The sequence below is a fragment of the Diabrotica virgifera genome, chromosome 3 (assembly GCF_917563875.1).
Source record: "Diabrotica virgifera virgifera chromosome 3, PGI_DIABVI_V3a".
NCBI classification, from domain to species: Eukaryota; Metazoa; Arthropoda; class Insecta; order Coleoptera; family Chrysomelidae; genus Diabrotica; species Diabrotica virgifera.
The window spans coordinates 29,259,429-29,275,293 of record NC_065445.1 but is presented as its reverse complement, the minus strand read 5'-3'; the positions used below and the strand labels follow the sequence as shown (position 1 = coordinate 29,275,293).

Below are 15,865 nucleotides of genomic sequence, written 5' to 3'. Positions count from 1 at the left end.
GGGCAATTAAATAGGATTAGGTAAAAATACTAAACACACGAAACATATTTAAATTAAGTGACAGCGATCTTTTAAAACATTGTTTTGTTCTTGAAGAATGACTGACAGATCAGGATAATAAGGATAGGTATAGACTCCACTGATTTGTTTAATGAAATTAAAAAGCTATTTTCATTACCTGATGATACTGACCCCTTAAGTATTTTACAATATATATTTGAAAACAATTTAATCTTCAACCTTCCAAACGTAGGCATTTCACTAAGAATTCTTTTGACATTACCTGTATCTTTAGCTGCTGACGAGCGATATTTTTCAAAGTTAAAAATCATTTGGACAATGCTTCAAGAACGATTGCCTGTTCTAGCAATATTAGCAATTGAACAAGAAATTTTTGGTGGTATAAATATTAGAGATGTAATTAATGAATTTGCAACAGCAAAGTCTCAGAAAATATAGCAAATACCACAGCTATTTTTTATTTTTCCATTTTACCTATAGCCCAGTAATTGGGCGTGCAATACGGCGATACCGTCTAATTTTCAGGGTGACCAACGAATTACACGAAAATTTGGATGTAGGTTCTACCCTTAACCTCCACTTCAAAGTTGGACTTGTGTCGTTGGTTGCTTTTGCTTGGGGGTGAATATTACCCCTTCTCGGTGGTGAAAAAATATAGTTTTAAAATAAGTCCAGAAATGGATAAACTGACTAATTCTAAGCCACTTTTGTTCTATAGAGTTTTTTAACTGAATCAACACTTTTTGAGTCATTTGCGGGTGAAAATGTTTATTTTTCAACAAAAAAAAACACGTTTTTAGACGTTTCTTCGTAAATAATTCAAAAACTAAGTATTTTATCGAAAAATATTGTTATCAAAAATGTAGCTTATAAAAAACGAAAAAAATGGTGTATTCATGAAGTGTATATACCTAGTAAAGACAAAATTGTATCTCATGAGAATAACTTTCTTATTTGTCAAATTCCAAATCGAATATTTCAACGTGAAATACCCAAAAAAATTAAGCACCTTTCGGGGAAAACTCATTAAAACTTATTATGACTTCTAAACTTCAGTTTTTTTGCTTTATTTCAAGAACCTACCTATCGACCTACCTTCTAAAAAAGCAATAAATAAACATTAACCAACATGCCTAAGGGGCCCCAAAATCCTTTTTTGCACACAGGCGCCAGCAGCCCTTACGGGGGCCCTGCTTCTGATGTAAAATCCTTACACAGTTTCATAAGGCAACACTTGTCCTCATGAAGTATGCATCAAAAGTGAACAAAATATGACACCAGACAGGTAAAGACAAAGAGATGACACTTACTAGACAGGTAACAATTTATACCTAAAGCCTACTTCACGCCTGATTTCCTATACGATTTCGGACTTAAAAATGGTTTGACAGCAGCTAATATTCAAGACAATATAGAAGCTTGATTTTTATAATTGTTTAGGCCAGTACTTGGGAGAATAAAGCAAAAATTATGACAATATGATTACTAAAAATTGTTGCTAGTTGCTTGGCGACTTTTAACCCATAACGATTAGTTATTAAAATCCGCTCCAACTCTCTCCAGCTTTTAGTTTTCTTTTAAGTATCTTCAAGCTTTTATTTGCCTGTATCATTTATTGAAATATTTCGCTATTATATATTTCCTCGGCTATTTTCTGACTGCTTTGTGTGCTTCTTGTACTTCTTTATTCGTCTTCGCTATTTCTTTTTTTTTTTGTGTATCATTATCTTCATCAACAGCTATTCCATCTGTCGTCGGATAGCCTCCCTTAGGTGTGTCCAATCATTTCTGTTTGCTGGTTTTGCATCCATCCGTGGCCAGACATTCACTTGATATCATCGATCCATATTGTTTGAGGTCTGCCTCTACTTCTTTTGCTCGCTCTTGGTCGCAATTCGAGAATTCGCTTTGTCCAATGGTTGTCTTTCATTCTTCATATGTGTCCTGCCGTTTCATTTTAACACGGCAATCTTCTGGATCACAACTGCTACTTTTGATCGTCTGCTTATCTTTTTATTGTAATTGCGATCACTGAGCTTAATGTTGAGCATTCTCCGTTCCATAACTCTCTGAGTCTCTGAGTTGTTTAAAGCCCAAGTATCAGTTTTGTATGTCAGAACTGGCAACACGTACTGATCGAACATTTTTTGCCTTTAAAGTATTTGGTAAGTTTGATGTATGTTTATATTCTCTTTTATAATTTTCTGTTTCATTAGGGTTTCGGTTTCACTGCGTTTCTCTACGTCCTTTATTTTTGGACAATGTTTCTTTTACCTTTCTCAGATAGTATATGTAACGTATTCACTGAGAAGATTTGTATCTTTAGTAGAAGGTGTATTTGTATTTAACTTTAATTTAGTCTCAATGCCTTGTTTTCCATTTCTATGTGCTGTATGGTTTTAAAGTCTATCAGTAAGGTGCTTACTCAACTATAAACTCCCTCCTCCCTTATCAGGGTTGGGGCCGGCAACAGTTCTATCGGGCTACTTGATCCAACCAACAAAACTACATAAGCACAATGGAGGAGGCCCATGTACTCAAAACAATAAGAAATAAATCACCAATTGACAGAAAGATGAGTGAAAACCTTCCATAGAGATATTAATCTGCCAGTGAACCAGCAGAATTGCTTCTGAACAAGAAAAATAAGAATGTCTTGTTGTTATAGTTTACGTCATTATGTTGTGTCCATATGTGTATTTCATTTTAGCTAACTTACAATTTTAAAATAATCAAACATCAAGAAAACGGAATTTGTTAAATTTGATCCGAGACCGAAATCATATTTTATATCTCTCTTGGGATGAAACTACTTATTAAAATATAAAGGCTGATTTTAAAATAAATTTACTAAAATCGAACAAACTTAAAAGAAGTTATCCCATACTATGATTAAAAATCATGAAACTATTATCTAAAACCGTTCAGTTTCAACCTTTTCTTTATTTTGAGCGGCCATTGACCAAGAACTGTAAAAAATGTAATTATTCTTACCTCTGGATCTGCTTTGGATAAACAAAAGTTTAGATTGGATGCCTTTTCACACAAATCTCCTCCTTCTGGAAATGAAAGGGAAAATAGTATTTTAGAGAAAAATATGCAAATGAAAACACTAATCACAAAAGGTATCGCATAATTTTTAAAACAGAAAAAACGTTTAAAAGTAATTTTTACTTTTAGCAGAATGATATAATACTCATCTATGGTCTCCTTTAGGTGTCTACAAACCCATAACATTTCAAGTTGAAACGTGTTTTTGCCGAAAAAAAAGTAAGCAAAACGTTGATAAGAGAGAATATTTATTTTGAAAATTTGTATTCGAGAATTTGATCTCTGCACTGTCTGCTTGAATTTTCAATGAGGAGGTGCGTCCTTAAAAAAATAAGTAATTTAACGTCAAGACAAACATTCAAGAGCTTTAATAAGGTATAGAAAAACTAAAAGTTACAACAAAAGACCATTTCCAGGACATCCCAGGTGCTCGAACCCCGAAGGTGACCGTTATTTACGTCTGCAGACTTTGTGTACACGTTATTTTACAGCTAGGCAAATGCAAAATGATCTTTTAACAGTCCGCAACGTTAGAAGAAGTATCAATTTGGTTAGAAACAGATTAAGGGAATTTGGAATCAGAACCAGAATGCCTGTTACTGCTTCACTGTTAACGAAGACACACCGGATAGCACGTTTAAGGTTCACACGAGAACATGCCGATTGGGGTGTTAACGACTGGCTAATATTCTTTTTACTTATGATTCAACATTGAAAATTACACCAAAAGACCATTTCCAGGGCATCCCAGGTGCTCGAACCCCGAAGATGACGGTTATTTACGTCTGCAGACTTTGTGTACACGTTATTTTACAGCTAGGCAAATGCAAAATGATCTTTTAACAGTCCGCAATGTTAGAATTAGAAGAAGTATTAATTTGGTTAGAAACAGATTAGGGGAATTTGGAATCAGAACCAGAATGCATGTTACTGCTTTATTGTTAACGAAGACATACCGGATGGCACGTTTAAGGTTCCCACGAGAACATGCCGATTGGGGTGTTAACGACTGGCTAATATTCTTTTCTATTCTATTCTATTCTATTCTATTCTATTCTATTCTATTCTATTCTATTCTTTTTACTCATGAGTCAAGATTTGCACTTTGTGGATCCGACACGTGTTCAGGTTTATAGACCCGCCGTTGAGCTAGTGGCGTAGCTAGCCTCCCAGGGCCCCCTATCAAAGTTTGTCGCGGGGCCCTTTTCCACGACTGATATGTGATAGTGCTAAAAAAATGTTCAACAAAAGCAGCAAAAACGGGTGTATAGAATAGAATAGAAATATACTTTATTGTCACTGAAAATTTTACAATTTTATGGACAAAGCGTAGGTACAAAGAGTAGGAAAAAAACAACAAATACAGTTTATTGAAATTACACAAATCTTCAATATTTTTACAAAATAAAACATAATGAAATAAAACAAAACAATACAGGGTGTTTCATTATTAATTGGTAATATTTTAACTGTAGATTCCTGGGCTCAAAATATTACTGTTTAACCCAAATCACCTACTCCGAAAATGCTTCCTAAGGGAGCTGGGGCTCTTTGAAGATGGTGCCTTTTATATTATTTTTTTTGAAATGCCTCTAGAACACATTTATTTAGAAAAACTAAAACTGGTACCGCCATTAACCTTTCAGAGATAAATCTATTTCATAAATTGTGAATTTCTAGTACCGGTCATATGCGACCTCTTTGGGTAGGGCACCGGTTATTTTATCGCATAACATTTACTCTTTAACTTTTAAGAATTTTTTACACTGGACTTGAATTTTTTACCCAATAAATAATGCGATAAAATACCTGTTGACTTACTCAAAACGGACGCATATGACCGGTACTAGAAATTCTCAATTGATGAAATCGATCCATATCTGGAATAAACGTACCAATCTTCGTTTTTTGTTTTTATGGTGTTTTTTTGAAAATTTTCCTCGCAGTAAAAAATCACAAAATTATCAAATCGACATTTCCATAAAACGGTGTATCCTACCGACTTAAAGCAAAAGTACCTTTTACTACTAGAATGCCTCATAATTTAATAATCTAGTGTCAAACAGGCTTAAAAGTTAAAGATAAAAAAGGAAGATAAATAGGCGTACTAGTTTTGGTTTCTCTAAATAGAAGCGTTCTGGAGGTATTTAAAAAAACTAATTACAAGACGCCTTTTTCAAAGAGCTCTAGCTCCTTTAGGAAGCATTTTCAGACTAGGTGATTTGGGTTAAATCTTAATACGTATTTTGAGCCCAGGAATCTATTCCTGGGCTCCGGGCTCCCAGGAAACACCATTGTATATTGCAAAATTTAAATAAATTTCAAATTGCATAATACAACCTTAGGAACTAATAAGTTCAGCGTATAACACTCAAATATAGATAATAATAATAAATCTAATAAACTCTAATAATCCATATAGTCGAAAAACAGATTTAAATAATTGAGACTCATTGTTTTAAAACAGATTCAGTTTTTTCAAGCCAATGGTGAATAGACATTGAAAAGACGCGTAAACAAAGAAGCTTTGTTTTTTAACAGCGAGCGACCGGCTAATAGATATACCTAAATACAATTTGTAGATAAAGAACAGATTACACGAAAACATACACAAACATTACACAGTGTTTCAATGTTTCAAATTATCAAAGGTAAAGCGATTACAAATATTGCAATTTCGCATTATACATTATACAATGTCTTACACAGCCAACGGTGAATGAACAATAAGAAGTAGCTTAAAAACAAAAAACCTATGTTATCATAGAACGGCTAGAGGCAGAAAATATATAGTACGTGTACAGTTCATAAATATATTTTATAATAAAAAATTCATTACACGAAAATGTCGATATATCCCAACAATATAATATTATGTACACTGTTTCAAATCGTTTTAATAGTGAAATAATTGCGGAATATTTTGTTCAATTTTTTGAACGGAATTTTGTTTCGACATACCGCGTTGGGGCCCCGTATAATTGATACGGCTGATACGGCAGTAGCTACGCCTCTGCGTTGAGCGATTTGCTCAATGTAACAAAGAGCAGCCTGAAATTTTGTAGACGGCTCGATTATAATATGGGGAGGTAGCTCCTTTGCAAGTCACATAGAATTAACAGTGTTTATTAAGCTGGTCGGTACATAAGAGAGGTTCTTAAAGATAATGTGCCTTTTGTTTCAATTATTGGAGATAATTTCGTTCTTATGCAAAACAACGCTCGCCCGAATGTTGCTAGAATAGCAATGCAATATCTTAAATAATATAGCATTCAAGTTCTCGATTGGCCAGCAGTCGGTCCAGACCTAACCCCAATTAAGTATGTTTGGAACTATCTATAAAGACGCATAAGAGCCCGTATCGTTGCTTCATATAACTGATGAACTGGTAAATACTTTAACGGAACAATGGAAAATTTGGATTTAGAGTACAAACGGTTTCTCATAAGAAGCCTTCCACAGAGAATTATGAACTTAATTAGAGCCAGAGGTGGTAATATCAAATACTAAACTGTTCGCTTTGTCGTTCAAATTTTGATTTTATAGATTTGAATTTATAATTTTTGTTGAATAATTGTTATTTTATTTTTTTTTGGTCTGTTAGTCTTTAATATTTCATTTTACTGGAATAAACCACTGTTAGATATTCCGATGTTTCATTCCATGAAATTTCCAAAAGAATTAGGAGGTGCTAATCAAAACTTCTAGACTTAATACATTTTATGCAATACTTTTTGCGACGAGTGTATTTGAAACATTTCGTATTATCGAAAATTAATTAAGTATTTAGAGTTTTAACATGATAAAATTGTTCGTTAAAATTTTCTGAATAATTCGCATATTGAAAATTTTTTTATTGTGATTGGATTCATTTTTTGCATTAAATTACTTTATGATGTTAACGTGTTGTACCACATATTCATGAAATTACGAACGTTGTTCAATTAACATCGAAGATATTAATTCCAATGAATGCTTTCAATATACTCGTATTTGTTAACTTCTTACCGCTTTTTAACTAGTTTCAATAGAATACATAGCGTTATCTTATAAAGGAGCTCTTCAACCCTTGCTTCTTCATAACAGCCAGATCAGTATCGTTGATTCTGTAAAGTTTCTTGGTATATTTTAGATAGCAACCTTAAGTGGTCCCTTTATATCGATGTGTTAAGCAAGAAACTATCCTCAGCTTGCTTTGCAATAAGATCTGTTTCGAAGGAAATGAATTTAGCCTCTTCCAAAATAACATTTTTTCTTTGTTCGAGTTCCATCTTCGATATGGCTTTCCTTTTTGGGGTTCTGGTACAGCTGCCCAATCCAATGTTTTTTTTAATTACAAAAAAGGGCAATAAAATAATCTGTTTGGCCTCAGAAGAACAACACATTGCAGAAGCTACTTCAAAGATCACATGATTCTAACACTACCTTCTTTATATACAGTGCTAGTCAAAAGTCCGTACCCCCCCTCGTAACTTTTGAACGGTTATACTTATAATAGTGAAATTTGGGGGAAGGAAATGAACTGACGTATGCTTCTTAACTAGTTATGACAGGTGACGTAAAAGTGACAGATGACTTTACAGCGCCACTGTGACTGATAATTTTAAATGGTACCCTATGGTAAGCGATACCTCGTTTGATAGGTATTGAAAATACCCATTCAGCTATACTAATTTTGTTTGAGTTTAAACTCATTTGTATGAATAAATGAAATAATATAAAATTGTAGTTTCGCATTTAATTAATAAAAATTCAAACCTCCGCCTATGGTTACTTGTCAAAAAGGTTGACGTTGACGTAAAAACTACTAGAGAGCTGAAAAATGTCAACTTTTTTGACAAAATAACCATGGGCGGACATTTGAATTTTTAATAATTAAATGCGAAACTACAAAGTTATATTTATTTCATTTATTCACCAAAATCAAAATCAAATTAAACCCAAAAAAATTAGTATGACTGAATAGGTATTATCAATACCTTTCAAATGAGGTGTCACTTGCCATAAGGTCCCATTTAAAATGATCTGTCACAGTGGCGCTGTAAAGTCATCTGTCACTATTACGTCACCTGTCATGACTATTTAAGAAGCGTACGTCCGTTTATTTCCTCCCTCCAAATTTCACTATTATATGTATAACCGTTCAAAAGATACGAGGGGGGGTACGGACTTTTGACTAGCACTGTATTATAGAAACTGTTTGCTTAATTCGTAAACATCTACATGTCTTTCCAGCAATACCTATTTACCTATTCCACCAGAAATTCTACCTTTGACATCTATTTACCGATCCCGTCCAGTGAGTTTGTAAAGAAATCTATATTATATTCTGTAAAAAAACTATACAACTATCTCCCTCTAAAACGTAAATCTGCAACATCTTTACCCAAATCCCGTAAAATGACAAAAGCCTATTTATCTGAAAGACCATATATTCAATAGCAGAGTTTCTTAACGAATAACTAAGAAATTACAGTATTCTTATGTATAAGTAGAATTTTAAACTATATTCGAGTGTCATATTATGCAGCAGCTTAACTTATTAAATTTCTTAAGGTAGATTATGCAATTTGCAATTTTTTTAAATTTGGCAATAGATTGTTACTGTTTTTTGTTTCATTTTATTATATTCTATTTAGATTGACTATTTATATAATTTTAGTAAATTATATTTATTGTTTTTATTTATGATCCTTGTAAGCTTTGTCTATAAAATTGTTAAATTTTTCACAACAATAAAACATTTTTCTATTCTATTATATTCTATATACACGTATAAAAAATACACAAACAACGGTATTATGTGAACTAGCCTCCTACTTTGATACCATACTGTCTGTCTACTTCTTCAGTTTTCATCCCCTATAGACAAGGGCGGATATGTTTTGAGGTGGATATGAGATATGGCATAGGAGATTTTTGCTGAAAAAGTTGCGGCAAATGAAACAGACTCAACTATCGGAGCCACTATTTGCAGACGACATGGTATTGATAGCAGAAAATAGAGAAGACTTACAGAACAACCTTGAAATTCTAGAAAAAGAAACTATTAAACATAAATATTAAAATTAATACAGAGAAAACAGAAACAGTGATAATTTCAAATACGAGGAAGACACATGCAATAGAATTAGACGGGAAACAACTAGAGCAAGTAAAATATTTTAAATACCTAGGAGTAATAATTAAATCAAATGGTAAACAAGATAGGGAAATAAACGAGTGAATGGGACAAACAGGAAGCTTATTTAACACTATAAAGACAACATTTTTGGAGAAAAAAGAGATACCGGAGAAAGTAAAAACGACAGTCGATAGATCAGTAGTTAGGCCAACAATCATGTATAGCAGCGAGACATGGACGTTGACAGGGAGACAAAAATCCAGAGTCAATCCTAAAACCAATCATTGAAAAATAGTAGAGAGACAACTTAGATGGTTCGGGCACGTGTGTAGAATGTCTAACGAGAGACTAACAAAACGAGTGTTCGAAACGAGAGTGCAGGGGAAATACAAAAGAGGAAGACAAAGAGTTATGTGGGTAGATGAAATCAGGAAAGAGGTCGAGAAAAATTATTGACAATGAAAAGTGCAACAAACCAAATACAAGATCAGAAGGCATGGAGACTACAATGTCAAACCTAACTCCACCAGCCTTACACCTAAAGCTAGAAAGGTTTAGGACTAAGTAAGTAAGTAAAGTATATTTTTTGAGTCTTACCTTCAATCGTCCTACATTTGTTAAGGGCGGCTTCCAAAAGGTCTTTTATTTTTGGATGAGCCATATTAATAATATAATCGTATTGGATCGCACCATCAGGTGACATCTAAAAAAATGTTTGTTTTGTTAAGATTTGCTTCTTATTTTTTATCGGAACGAAAGAGTTATAGCATTAGTAATAAATTAAAATTATGTACCTATGGTATGTATCGGTAATTTGAGAAAAATTTGCAAATCTTTTTTCAAAAATAAGAAGGATTGGACCTGGATCCCGCGTACCAAAAAAAAGTTGATTAATAGCAAGCTGAAAATTTGTTAATAGCTTAACGGTGTTTAGTCGGACAAACTTTGATGTATGGGAACACTGGAACAGGGGAAGTTTTAATTGTGGAACAGGTTAAAATTTTGGAAGTTCAGACTACGAAAACGTTTCATGTATTTTGTCGGACAGAACTTCCACTTGATTTGTTATCATTTCATTAAACTCTCTTGCAAAAATCAGACTGGTGTTTATCACCAACTAGGTATTTTAATGAGTGGAACAAGAAGAACATGTCAAATGACGGGAATCATGTTGGTTAGTAATAGCAGTCTGATTTTTGCATGAGAGTTTAATGAAAGGGTAACAAATCAATTGGATGTTGTGTCCGACAAAATACATGGGACGTTTTCGTAATCTGGCGTTCAAAATTTTTAAACTGTTCCACAATTAAAACTTCCTCTGTTCCAGTGTTCCCGTACATCAAAGTTTGTCCGACTAGACACCGTTAAGCTATTAACAAATTTTCAGCTTGCTATTAATCAACTTTTTTTTGGTAAGCGGGATCCAGCCTAGATGTAATTGTATATTAAAACGTATTTTTAAAGCTAAACATTTTATAATAATAATTTTATATTTTGTCAAATATAAAAGTACGTTAGTCTGGAGCGAATTTCTTATTTTTGACATACCTCGTGTAATATTGCTATAATTTCATATTTCGCACCCTGACTTCGTTACTACCATAACCCTGAAATCTCAAACTTTTCAGGAGAGCAAAAACAAGCTTCTATATGAACTTTTCATTTTTTTTATGTGTAAGCTCTTTATCTAAGTTGACCAAATTCTGCACTTATGTTGATTACGTGTGTATCTGTCTAATGCATTTATTAGATGTATTTTATGCATTTATTATTTATCTGTATAATGTATTTATTTTTAATTATTGATATTGTTTTACCCTGAAATTCACCCTTAAATATGATAAGGCGTGATTGTTAAAGCACCCATAGTCAAAATTCGAGGTTTACGTTTTCTAGTGCCATAAGCCTCACAGGCAGGGGCGGTTTCTCCATTGGTTCACTTGTGCAGTGAACACCCCATAAAAGTTCATTAAAATACATTTTTTTTAAATCTCATAAATATTATAATATTATTAAAATATTTTGTTAATCTCATAGAATCATTAAAATTTAACTTTATTTATTAACCACATTTACTTGCTCTACGCCGCTAGATGCACGTGGCAAAGTACAGATATTATGCTCTGGTGCAGAATTCAAATTGAACCAGCCAGTACTAACTTACCCCTGTGTTAGAAAGAGAAATCTTAAAATCGGTGAAAAAGCATTTCGCCTATCTAAGACAGTGAGGATTTGTGCAGTGCACAGAGAGACCAGTGCAGCGTTTCGGTTCACAGTTTAGAATTTTTTGTTTTTGGAAATTTAGTTAAATACGGTTAAATCTTAAATACAATATCAATAGTTTTATGATGGAGCCTTATTCACTGGAATTTACAAAAAGAAAATGCAAATAGTTTTGAGAATCGACTTCTTATAAAAACGAATGGTCAACTTCGGCTGGAGATGTACAAGAATTTGCTATAAAAAACAAAAAGTTTAAATGTTGCTTTAAAGTTGAACAATATAAAAAACTGCGTGGTTGTGCAAATGTGATAAACTACATTGTTTGTTTTGTTTTCCATGTTTAGTATTTTCAAAGAATGAAACTATTTCTTCAGAGTGGACAAAAATGGGCGTTCGGGATTTATCATATTTATCAACAAAAATTAAAAAACACGGATCTTCCCAAATTCATTTAAAAAATGAATTGCAACTCTCAGATATTGGCAATATTGATGTTCTCCAATTATTAGATTCTGGGTATAGGAAAAAAACGCGCCTTGCATTTTACCTCAATGGTAGTGTGGAAATGAATGCACTATTTAATCGAAATTAGTTACAGATTTTATGTATACCTACCATACATAAATAATAAAAAATGATTAATATTCCACATTTAAACAGACGAAGCACTCACTATTAATAATTTTTTAACGAACGCCTATGCAATAAGTGAATATATAATTTGGTGAGAACCAGGAAAATATAATAGTTTCACTAATCCGCTTAGGTCCCGCTGGGTTATTTTCCACAAAAATTTTTCGCCTGTGCCGCAATTGCCCGCGGCTTTCATTCACCGTTTCTATAATTACATTCCTTAATTGAACAAGTTTTTTAAATTACCACGAACCGCCACTGCTCACAGGTTCTCCTTAGGTTTTCTAGTGTCATAACTAGACTTAGGCAAATATGCAAATAAAAAAGTATGAAATATGCGCATAAATATGCAGTATTTTATGAAAAAAATATGCAGTTTTTTATGCAAAATATGCATATTTATCTAGAAAATATGCATGTAATAAAAAACAATTACAATATTTTTTTATTTACAAAAATACTTACAATATTATAAATACATGACATTACAAAGTTAGAGTTGGCGAATCTTTCTCACAGGACAGGTTAGTGGAAAGTGGAGTGCCGAAGGGTTCTGTCCTTGGACCTCTGCTTTTTACGGTTTATACCAGCGATGTTCCTTCCTATGTTTCAAGTAAAATATCGTTATATGCTGATGACACAAAAATATATGCCAATCCTATCACAAACCAGTTAGCCCTCCAAAGAGACTTGGACTCTATTTTTACTTGGTGTTCCCAGTGGTTACTACCCTTAAACACAGAAAACTGTGTAGTGCTTAGAATTCGTAAAAACAATCCACTTGTGCCGTACTTCGTTAACGGACAACCATTAGATTCAGTGTTCTCGTATAACGACCTCGGTGTTATTGTAAACAGCAGCCTAACGTGGTCCGACCATATTCAGTGTATTTGTAAACGTGCGAACTCCAGACTATATCTTATTCGGAGGTGTTTTTCGAGAACTTCAATGCAGTCATTCTGTAAACTTTACACTACTTACATAAGACCGATTCTTGAATATGCTGGCCCAACGTGGTATCCTGATTTGGTTCGAGACAAAATTTTGTTGGAAAACGTCCAAAGAAAAGCCACTCGAATTCCATTGGGTCTGAGAAGACCTTCCTATGAAGAAAGGCTCAGTATGGCCCACCTAACTTCTTTTGGACTTCGCCGACAACGCGGCGACTTAATAACCACATTTAAAATATTAAAATTTAATTTCGGAAATCTCGACGAAATTTTTACAATCAATCAAGATGAACGCCTTAGAGGTCACCAATTTAAACTGAAAAAAGAGAACTTTTGTACGAGACCAAGACAGAATTTTTTACCAAATAGAGTTTTCGATATTTGGAATAACCTGGATGATAACATTGTCTCAGCCCCCTCTACCAACACATTTAAAAACAGACGACAGTTTTCTATTATAGTTAAAATATTTGTTTATGTAAACCCAAATTGTATCTTTTTTTTTGTTGTTGTTGTTTTTTTTTATTGTATTTACAAGTAGGTTACTTATGTAATTTCTTTGTTTTTGGGCATAATAGGGACTTGTCCCTCTGCCCTTGTTTATGTATAATAATAATAATAATACATAACATAGACAATTATTTTAACATATAAATATTATTTTGAATTGTGGTAACAATAGATTATCAAATTATGGCTTCTATCTTTAGCCATTAAACTTATGGCTTCTATCTGAATACATATATTTGTAAATAGAAAAACTTCTTTCGACATCAACTGATGTAACTGGGACATTTTTCAGATTTACTATAATAGATGGTTCTAAATTAAGTGGTTCGGAAAATGTCCCAGCTAGTACTTGAACCACTTCAGAAAGAACCTGGTAACCACTATTTTTTTCCATTGTTACTTTAAATTTTTGAAACATTTCCTTTCCAATAGTACCTTTAGCGTTTTGAAACAATGACTCAAATTCTTTTATTAAAACTGTACTCTCTAACAATGATAATTTGAAGGATTCTAATTAAGTTATAGTTTTCTGGACAAAACTAAAATTTGATTTTATTAATGACAGTTGTTGTTGGAGGATGTTATTTTGGAAGGCTTGCTTAGCTTCCAATAAAGATTGGCAAATATAATCCGTTAAAATGTTAATTATTTTTTTTAAATCAACAAAATGATCAGCATAGAAATTAGCTGCTTCCAACCATGTTCCCCAACGTGTTAAAATGGGTTGCGGTGGCAATGAAACAGCAGGAAGCATATGTCTGTAACACTGTATTCTTACAGGTGATGTCAGGAATACCTTTTTGACGCTCGCTAATAAACTGTTAACTAGTGGAAATTATTTTCTTACTTCCTCCGCAACTGTGTTTATTCCATGCGCTAAACAAGTAGCATGCATTAAGTTTGGATAAAATATTTTTAAATTTTGTCCTGCTTTTACCATATATGATGCAGTATCAGATAAAGTAAGCAATAATTTATCATTAGGTACAGCAGCAGGAAGAAAAAAGATTGCTAATGCTTCTTGTAGAAACCGTGATATTGTTAGAGCGTTGGTTTTTTCCACTTGCTTACAGGAAATTAAATACGATTTTGGAAAGGTTTCATCGCTAAGTACACCAATCAATAAGTACACAATGTATCTTCCTGACGAGTCAGTGGTCTCGTCCACACATATGTAAAAGTAATTATTACCTATTTTGGCTTTTATGTTGTATAACAAACTGAGGAGTATAACAAATTGACATTATTTCTCTTTAGAGTTCGTTCACTGGGAATGTTTTGTTTGCAATATTTTTTTAAAAAAGAACTAAAGTTTTCATTAGATAATTCTGAAAGCGGTATATTAGAAGATACTAATGCACGACACAAGTCTTCGTTAAAAGTTTCTTGTTCGGTTTGTTTTTTGGAACTTGACTGAAAGCACTTGGACACTGAAGGTTGATATTTTTCACCAGATGTGGTTTTTGCTTTTTTAGCTAAATGTCTCGCGGTCCGAACATGCTGATCTCTTTGAATTTTTTTTGGTAAAATCTAAAAAAGAATATAAATATTCTATAGTTGTACCCATTTATAAAATCTAAGATTGTAGAAATCAACTTAAAATGAACCGTTTTTGCATAACAATTAAAAGATTTAAATTAAATCAAATAAAAATCGGTTTAGTAATCTTGAGAATGTCAAGAAATGACTGTGCAAGAAGGAAGAACCCCCAAATAGTTACAAGAGGCTATTGGTCTTCTCTGTTTACATTTAAAGGAAAAATACTGTGAGCATAAATTAAAAGCACTTAATTAGTTAAGTCCAATATATGATATGTTTTGTTTATAGAAAAATTAAAGCAAACTATGCTATTGCTAGAAAAAAAATGTTAGCGACCTTTCAGTAGACTAATGAGTGATTTGAATTTTAAATAGGTATCCTATTTTTTATCGCAAGGAGTTTAAAAAATGCTTGAAAAAAGAAAAAGTACATCGATTTATTGCGAACTAGCCTTGTGTCGGTACTTTTCTACATAATCTCCAATTTTAAAATCTTTGGTTGTACCACCGTGTAAATTTTTAAAATAAAATAAAAATAATACGTATGCACTTACGGTTTTGCCACAACATGAGCAATAAACTTTATCCATATCCATAGATAGCTCCTTGTAAGGTTTTATTCAAGTTGAAATATTGCTTATTTTCGGCATTTTCAAAGCACAATAATTATTTACAATTAGAAATACCTACACGTTGTTTACGCCTCCAATTTTACAACAAAAGTGAAACCAAGTAAAGCTGACCGTCAAAATAAAAATTTTTACCTAGAGACATAAACTGGCAAACACAAATCCTTAATTCCAGGACAAAAACGT

At 32.8% G+C, this 15,865-nt stretch overlaps 1 protein-coding gene across 1 annotated transcript in view; it reads right to left on the bottom strand.

Annotated features, from left to right (window-relative positions):
• Nucleotides 1-15,865, bottom strand: part of LOC114340152 (pheromone-binding protein-related protein 6-like) — a 37,337-nt gene that overhangs the window by 7,281 nt on the left and 14,191 nt on the right. The window contains exons 5-6 of the mRNA XM_050647847.1: nucleotides 9,794-9,899; nucleotides 3,016-3,080 (exon numbers count right to left, since the gene is read on the bottom strand). Of these exons, the coding sequence (XP_050503804.1) occupies nucleotides 3,016-3,080; nucleotides 9,794-9,899 (171 nt within the window). The remainder of the gene's footprint in view (nucleotides 1-3,015; nucleotides 3,081-9,793; nucleotides 9,900-15,865) is intronic.